The sequence below is a fragment of the Besnoitia besnoiti genome, chromosome XI, assembly GCF_002563875.1.
Source record: "Besnoitia besnoiti strain Bb-Ger1 chromosome XI, whole genome shotgun sequence".
In the NCBI taxonomy this organism is placed as follows: domain Eukaryota; phylum Apicomplexa; class Conoidasida; order Eucoccidiorida; family Sarcocystidae; genus Besnoitia; species Besnoitia besnoiti.
In genome coordinates this window covers 1,982,033-1,990,822 of record NC_042366.1, presented here as the reverse complement: position 1 = coordinate 1,990,822, position 8,790 = coordinate 1,982,033, and the positions used below count along the sequence as shown (strand labels likewise).

General features: G+C 62.9%; 1 protein-coding gene across 1 annotated transcript; it reads left to right on the top strand.

The window, feature by feature from the left end:
* Positions 1 to 1,653: 1,653 nt before the first annotated feature.
* On the top strand, positions 1,654 to 8,172 carry BESB_021610 (uncharacterized protein; the record flags this gene model as incomplete). The annotated part of the gene is made up of 2 exons (XM_029360870.1): positions 1,654 to 6,504; positions 6,976 to 8,172. The coding sequence occupies 2 exons, from the start codon at positions 1,654 to 1,656 to the stop codon at positions 8,170 to 8,172; spliced, it is 6,048 nt and encodes a 2,015-aa protein (XP_029216229.1).
* Between the last annotated feature and the right edge of the window lie 618 nt (positions 8,173 to 8,790).

Genomic DNA, 8,790 nt, shown 5'->3' with positions numbered 1-8,790 from the left:
TTGCCGGCGAGGTGCGCTGTGGGTGGTACTAAACTTTCCAGGTTGAGCGCCGCCGTGTCGGGTTCCCTCGTTGGGTGTGATTTATCTTCAACGCCATTGCTTCTGGAGTACTATGATCCTGCTGCTTGGAACAGCGGGCGATTATGCCGGCGACAGCTTCGAAAAAAATTACATTACTCCTGGGTATCTTCCAACGTAAATACATGTAGTTGTGTATTGCTCGTTTGAGGGCCCAGTGAAGCGAGTAGGCTTGTCTCGACTTGCACCCGACATCCTTGCTTGCGGAACACCCACGATCCTCGGCGACGGAGTACCGAAATTGAGTTTTCGAGAGGGTAAGATCAACAGTTTGTGGAAAGATACGTGAGGAGGCGCATCAAGTGTGCTATCAATGGCGACACTATCCGTTGCATGCGAAGATAGCACGAGAGTGACCGGCCTTCGCTGAAAGACAGACTGTGGTGCGTTTCCCGTGCCTAGTCGGTGACACAGAATTACACAGTGCTTTTCGGTGGACCGGCGCCCGTGATGTATTCACTCTCCTCCATCGAAAACGACGAAGAGGAATCTGTGGGCGCTGCACCCTGAGGGTCCTAACTCGCTGGGCGGTAGCGCGATTGCTCCGGAAGCGTCTGTTGTTAGTTAGGAAAATCCTGCGTTCATCCAGATGAGTAAAGTGGTAACTGCCGATGGCGCGGCTGCGGGAGCTCATAGACGGGCGCGAGGAAATCTAAACTGCGGCGGTGTAACCGAATAAAACCCAAATCCCACCCGGCGCCGGTGCGACGAATGTGGGTCTTCACGTGCGGAACAGGGGATCCCGCAAGCAAGGACAAGAATCTCCAGGTCGGGAGCCTTAGCGGTTCGCGAAAAGCGAACGACTTTGGTCGACTTACGAGGCGGCTAGTAAGTTTCGGCAGCTGTTGCTGATGCACAGGGACCTCATCCGTTATTCCTCTCTGCATGCCTGTCTCTTGTAGAGTGTCGTCTGAAGGAGACGCGTTGCGTATTCTCCCTGAGGCAGGTGTTAAATAAGATTGGGTAGTCATTTGCTGCGCTTTCTTGTGTGTGAGTGTCTATGTGGCGTATCTAGAGGTGAAGGATGGCGTTCGCATGCGTTACTGAGTTTCAATGCAACATGTCGTGGCACCGTTTGCATGCGCATCTCTCGTCCTCGGTTATCGTGTGCCGGCACGGGGTTCGTTGTCTGACTTTCCACAAACTTGCTTTGTATTCTGCCTCCTACTCCTCACGTGGGAATGGTAGTGACTCACTTGATCCCATCCCTTGACACATTTGAAGGAAGGGAGTGCACGCCCTTCTTCGCCGGTCGCCGCCATGGGCGACCGTAACAAACGAGGCTTGGCTATTAGAAGCTACTCCTTCCCGTCTTTCTTATTTCGTATTTTCTGTTGTATCCCTTGCCTTGCCACCCGTATACCTATTTTTTTCGTTTATCCTTGTCCGGCGAGAAGTCTTTCCTGCCTTTGCCCCCATATTCACAAAGATCCGGCCTTGTTCCCCGCTGTCCCCTGCTCTCCTCAAGAGAGCGGAATTTTCGTCTAAACAACTTTGTAACCTCGTCTACACTGCCTGGTCCGGCCTTGTTTTTTCGCATGCCCTTAACACTGTCTCCGCCACGAGGGTTTTGCGATGGTAGCCCCTGCAGGGGTCCCAGATCAGGACTCCGGCTGCCGGCTGCCGCTTGTAGAGACGCCAGCGAGTCCGCATCGGATTCCTGCGGCTGCCGAGGCGTCACAGCCATGTCGCTACATGCCCTTCGCGCCTGAGTGGTGCCTGCGCCGCGGCGTCGCCCACCTTCCTGTGGGCGAGCGGTCAGGGCCTCCGGACACGGTTATGTTCAAACTTCTTCCGCCCCCCCACGTGAGCGCCGAGGTTTCACATCGTGCGAGAGGCGGGCGGCACGGAGGAAAACGACAAGCTGACCAGCTGCTGGAGCGGGGATGCGACCGGCTTTTTCCCTTCATGTTTCGGGATCTGACGTCGCACGAGCAACGCGAGGCAGCTGTGAGGCGTCTCCTTGCGGCGCGGAAAGTCAGGGCGACTTCGGCGGATCAGGCGCTGGCCGGCACGGCTCCGTCCCCGGCGCCTGCCCAAGACTCGCCGGCTGGCGGAGGAGTTGGTGGAGGCAGGCACGGCGGGACAACAGTCAAGAGAGGCCCGACGTGGGCGGACGAAACACATGCAGAGACCCCATGCCAGTCTGGGGATACGCAGAGCTCAGGCCACGGTCACCCGACGTCTGCGCCAGCTTCTGCTGCTCCCACGGCTCCTCTGCAGGGACCGGCAGAGGACACGGCGGACTCCGAGATACGCGCGGGAGAAGGCCAGTGCTCTGCTGCCGACGGCGAAGGCGATGGCGAGTCTGCGACCGGAAAAGAAGACGATACGAGCCCCGAAGACTCGGGAAAATGCTCTGACGCCGGCAGCACTAAGTCGTCGCTGCAGGCGCGTGGGTGTGAGCGCGAGAGAGGCTCCCTTTCTTCCGTGGGGCCTGGCATTGGCGCCGGGCTGTTGGGCGCCGGGGGCTCGCCGACTTGCTCGTCTCTGTTTTCGTTTGGATTTCAGTGTTTCGCTGTGAACACAGCAGGCGACACGCTTGCCGCGGCCTGCGCGGACACGATACATCTCTACTGCATGGCTACAAAGACTCTCCACGTCTCCGTTCGCCTTCCGCATCCCCCGTCGCCAACTTGCGCGTGCGCGTCTCCCTCGGCTCCCGGCCTCGAGCGAGGGTCTTCGTCGCCCTGGGCCTCATCCGACCGACCGGCGCGCTCCTGCGCCGCCGAGAGGTGCTGCGTGCGAGACAATGCAGGAAGAGGCGCGGCGCCTCGGGCGCTGCTTCCGGTCCAGCGTCTGCAGTTCGCCGACGAAGACCGGCTGCTGCTGGCGGCGACGGCGTGCGGGCACTTGTATGTCTATTTCCTCTCCCACCAGCCAGGACCCGCGCTGCTTGCGTATATCAACTTGCGCGAGGCATATGTGCAGGCTCTCGGCCGCCTTCGCTTCCTCTCCGGTGCGTCGCCCTCGGATGCGGAGGCGCCGGCGGGCGAGCCGCGGCCCGACTGGCGCAGGGCAGGCCCCGGGGCCAGAGACCCAGTCGCCCGGCTCTCGGGCGAGAGACCCGAGGGCGCGGAGCCGGATGTGGCGGCGTCGACTTTTGAGCGACTGGAGACTTTGGGCGACGGCGAGGGGGTGGCGGACTGCGACTCTGCCTCGCCGTCTAATTCGGACGATGCGGCCTCCTCCGGGCACGGAGCGCGAGGGAACATCGTCCTCGCAGCCGTGGAACTGCTGGAGATACGCTATCCTCCCGCCATTCTCACGGGCGCGCACCGGAGTACAGACACGTGGAGACTGGCGGCTGCTGCTGCAGCCGCTGCCGCTGACCAAGGCTTGTCCTCCCATGCCTCGGGAAGCGAAGCCGACAGCGGACTCGGCGAAGAGGCTGCGTCGCCTAAGGGTGCGCGCGCCTCCGCGCCAGCAGATTTCGCGGAGCGCGCGGCGCTCTCCCCGTCCGGGTGTCTCGTCTTGCTGGTTTCGTATGCACCTGACAGCACAGCCGGGAGCTGGGACGCTTCTTCAGATACTCACGGGGCGAGACGAAGAGCCAGGCTGCGGCGTCGCTACTCCGCTCCTCTTGCCCTCCACGTGGAGTTGAGGCCGACGCTGCTGCTGCTGCGTCACCTGGAACTCCAGCGTTGTGGGCGCGCGGCGCTTCTCTCGCCTGCAGCGGCCCGTTGCGATGAGTTTTCTTCGTCTTCTCGTGCGGAAACTTCTGTGGTGCCCCGGCTTCCGGCGGCCTCGGCCGCTCCGTCGCGCGGCACAGGCGACGTGGTGCGCTCGCTTCTTGCCGGGTTTCCGTTGCGTCTGCTTCCGCATCCCTTTCCGTGCTGCCGCGCCGTCGTGGTGTGGAGTTCGAGCTTCACACTCCTTGACGACTCGCGCATTGGTCGCTTCTCCCTCAATGCAAAAGGCGGCGGCGCAGACGCCGCGGCCCCTCCGGCAAGCGCGGTGAGCAGCAGAGCGGAGTGCCGCTTTCCCTTCGCCGTTTTTCGAGTCAGAGTTCCTGCGGAGCCGACAGGGGCTCCGCCGCCCGCGCGCAGCGCCCCGGCGCCCGCCCCTGCAGCGGAGACAGGAAGCGGCGAGGCTGGCAGCGCACAGGAGCTAGCCTCTACAGGAGCCGGGGGAACCGATCCCGCGGTGACCTCCCCCGGCGTCTACAGCACCCGGAGCGAGACTGCGACGCTGTTGACTGGCGGCCAAGAGTCGAAGTCGCCCCCCCTCTGTGCGGAGTTGACCAGGCTGGGGACGAAGACCTTGGAAGACACAGACTCCAGCGCGAGCGCGCACGCTGGACTCGGCGCGGCGGCGAAGACTGACTTGTGCAGCACCGTCGCCGAGGCGGGGGGAGAGCTCCGCAGCGGCGGCATCTCGAGGCGAGCATCCGGCGGCGATGACCGTCAGACGGTTCGCGCGCTGGACTCGCTCACGCCGCAGCAGCCCCGCGAGCGCCTCGTCGCCCTCGTCGCAGTTAGTTGCCCGGACGGGTATCTCGTCCTCGTCGACTGGCGACAGCGCAGACGGCAGGTGATCTCGGTTCGCAGCGGGGTGTCTGGCGGCCTGGCGCCGCGCGCGCGAGCGGAGGCCAGAGTGCTTTGGGGTGCGACGATGATTGGTGCGTCGGCGGCCTCGGCGCGGGAGGTCTCCGTGCGCGACGACGGCGAGGTTCTGCTTCTTCGCTGCGCAGACCGCGTCGTAGTCACCCGGCTGGTGTATCCCTGGACGTGCCCGCCAGTCGAGCGGAAGACGCTCCTGCAGATCCACCGCGACCAGCAGCGCGAACAGAGGCAGCAGTTCGCGCTGCAGATGCAGAAACAGCAGCTGCTGATTCATCAGCGCGGTGAGAGCCGCGGAGGCTGCGGTGCCCGCGGGCGAGGCAGGGGCCGTGGGCGCGGCTTTTTCGGGTGGTGCCGCAACCGCAAGCGCGCTCGCCGCGGAGAAGACGAAGAAGAGGACGAGGAAGCCAGTGGCGGCTCAGAGAGTGGCGGAGACGAAGACACCGAGGCCCCCGACGATAAAAAGAAGGAGACTGGGGGCCGCAAAGAGGAAGACATGGGAGAAGGCTCTGAGGCTGCCGCAGCTGCGAGAGAGGAGACGAGTGTAGCCGAGAAGGGGCGGAGGCCTGCGCAGGAGCGGGACGCGAGCTGCAAGTCAGATGCGAGCGGGGCTGCAGGCGCGGAGCGGCAGCCACAGAGCCAAGACGCGCGATCAAGCGGACCGCGCGACGCCGAGGACGCGGCCGCCGGGTGGAACGGCGCGGGGGAGGGAGAGCCGACGAGAGGCGAGAACAGAGTGGTGCGCCACTCGGACTCGCGCGAGGCCTGCAGCGACAGGCATCCCGATGGGGCGGATGCGACTTCGCTAGCTCCTGGGCGGGTGCCAGGCAATCCGGCAGCGGAGTCGCATCGCGCGTCGTCAGACGCAGCGCTCGCGCACGCCACCGAGGCCAGGAAAGCCAACGACAGGCATTCTATCGCTTCCGACGAGAGCGACGGAGAGGCGGGGCTGAAGGAGTACTGCGTGGATGACGGCGGAGCGCTCATCATCACCCAGTTTATTCACATGGACTGCGTGCAGCGGGAGTCCTACACGGCGCTGAGCATAGCCAGCAGCGCGACAGCTCACAAGGGTCTCGCCGCTGCCGCCGTCGACCGCAACGGGCTCGCGGCGCTCTACTTCCTGGATCTCTCGGCGGTCGTCGCGGTTGAGGCGAAAGTCCTGGTCTTGGAAGCCTCGAAATTGTCTCCGTTCAAGCAGATTCACTGGGTACCTGATGTGCACTGCACTCAGCTTTCCGGCCTGAGCGCCGCAGAGGCGCAGAGCAACGAACTCGCGAACCCTAAACCGCGTTCGTTCGCGCCCGCGCTCTCGCGGCGCGCAGACGCGGCCGTGCCCGCGGCAGTCCAGACGCAGCCGCCGCGCTCTCCCCTGGAAGACGACGCAGCGCGCCGTGAGTCAGAGCCGCGCGTCGGCGTGACTCCTCAACCCAGAGCTCGCGGCGCGCGCGGCGAATCCGCGACGCGGTGGTGGTCTGACGGGCAGCGTGCGGTGCGAGGAGGCGAGTCGGCGGGCGCAGGCCCAAGCGGCAGCGGGAACTTCAGCTGCTTGGTGGCGCTGGAGAAGAAGTGGGGAACGTTGCTCTTCTTCTATCCGAAGCGCACGAAAGTCTGGTGGCTGCTGCTGCCCGACTTCGAGAGACTGGACCGCAACCGCGAGGAAATCGAAGCCGCAGACGAATTCGACAGAGACAGCAGCAAGCTGCCTCCCTGGCTGCGCGCCACCGCCCAGCCGCCCGCGCATGCGCCGCAGGACACTGCCAGGTCGCCGGCTGGAGGCACGGCTTCTAAGAAAGGAAAAACCCGCACGCGCGCGCCCTTCTCGGCCCGAGACATCGCCGGGTCCCAAACGGCGACAGGCGAGGTGAGGGCGCAAAGGGACAGCTCCCGGTTTCGCGTCGAATGCGCCGCATGCGTGTTGGGAAAGATGTCTCCGGGATAGGCCTCTCTAAACCCTTAAATCTTTCAGACAGCTTGGTTCCCTTGCTTGTCACTGTCTCTCGCCGTGCGACTTTCGTCCTCGTTGCTGGGCGCAGGAGGAGCGAAGTCGCGGGACGAGCGCAAAAATCAACCGGCGCTGTCTGATCCACGCCGGCCGTAATAGGCTGAAGCCGCGTTGGAATTTGCGTGCGATGATGAGTGCTGCGTGGGCGGCAAACACGCCGAAGGGCAACTGAAGCCAACCTGGCGGCGATACCTTCTTGTCTTCCTGAATTTCATCGGGACGTCGACATGTGCGTCTCTCGCGTGGTTTCCGCGCGTGCCCCTGTGGCGGTTGTGTGCCAGAAGCGCTTATCATTCGTCGGCAGTCAGTCTTTCCTGCGTGTTGGTGCAGGTCGCGGCGATCTCGCTGTCGCCTCCGCAAGCGTCGTCTTCCTTTCTCCCTCTTCGAGCGGCATGCGACCCGACTCTTCTCCTTCCGTCTCCGTCCTACCCGTTCTACGCGCCGCCGGCTGGCGCGCACGGAGAGGGCCTCGCGGCTTCGTATGCCGCGTACGCTTCGGAAAAACCGACTTCTTCTGGGCGCGCGATCGCTGAGGCTGAGGACGCTGAGGCCGCCGCACACGCTGCGATCTCCCGTGCCTGTCGTCATCTGTGTCTCGGCGAAGATGCCTCTCCGCCACGCGGCGAGAAGCGGCTTCGAGAGGAAGACGCGGAGCTCGTTGCGCGGCGCCGGCGCGGACGAGGCAGCGACTCCTTCCCTCTCAGCGAGGGAAACGAGGCAACTCTGGTCGCGTATGACGGATGTATACCGGTGAATTTCCACGCAAAAGACGCGGCCGACCTTCGCAAATGCAGAGACGATGAAGGCGAGCCCCACTTCTCTGAAGGGTGTCTGAAGAAAGACCTCGAAGCGCGCGCGGAGCCTCAGGCTGCGGAGACCTCGGCGGCAAGTTCTCCAGCGAGCTCACGAGAGCAACAAGACCTAGCCGAAGCGGCCTTAACTTTAGCCGCGTCGGCTGAAGAAGCGGCGGACAAAGTGCTGATCTCTCTCTTGGAGTCCTCTTCTCTGGCAGGTCAGGGCAGGGGCGTCTTTGGCGTCTTTTTCGGCGAGCATCCACTCGCGAGCGAGCTTTTGGCGCGCGTGCGCGGGAGCGGCCGGGCGTCCTCCCCCCCGATTCGCGAATGCGGCGATTCTGCTGTCGAAGGAAATTCTGCTCAGTCTCGGGATGGGCATGCAGGAGCGAAGGGAAAATCGCAGGTTCTTCACGGCCTCGCAGAAGACACGACAAAGAAAGAAACGGTTGATTCCTGGGGAGTCCGACGCGAGTGGCTTACCGACTACGCATCTCGCTTCCCCGCGAAGAAACGGTCTGTTGTCCTTGCCCGCGAGATGAATGGCTCTTTTGCGCCCGCCGCAGCGACTGAAAACTCAAATGGAGCGGGTGACAGCGCCGGCTCACCTGTCAGGGACCTGCCGAGCGTGTACAGAGAGGCGATGAGGCGGAGCCGAGAGGCCTTCTCTGCCATGGCTGCAGCGCGTGATTCATACTGGAAAATGTATGCGGCAGCGTCTCTCAACGAGGGGTGACACAAATGCTGCTGCATGCCATCTCCACAGAATACATCTAATTTTCTCCCCGTTTTGGCTGGCGGCTACTCAGCGCAGCGATATATGTTTATATATGTGTATGTATTTGGTATGAATTAGAGCTAGCATAAATGAAAGGTCGGTCCTCCGGAAGTTGGCTGTCATTTGCTGTTGTTGGAAGGGAAGCCCAGTCGTGAACGACTTCACCGGAGTCCGTGGGGGATTGCTGGTGACGCTTTTCTTGGAAAAAGTTCCCGATATGATGTTGTCAGTCGGCTTTGTGCTGCGACAACGTGGGCATGAAACCCCTACAGTTGGTTTTTTGTCAGCGTGACTGCAGAAGGCGGCGCAGGCGGCGTACGGCCGCGGGCACTCGCAGTCTGTGGCATGCCGGCGTGACTCTAGGGAAGCTACTAAGAGGCTTCGTACTGACACTCTTTCGTCACAAAGGTTGCTCGTAGTGTGGCATTGCCGCGTGGGCGCACTTGAACTCCTTTCGTCACGCGCACGTTTTAACCGCACGTGTGGAAAAAAGCATGGCTGACGACCCCCAGACTCGGCGGAAGCAGGCAGCCGCTGGCGCGAGAGCCTTAAGATGGCATTCGCCTGACATCGGCG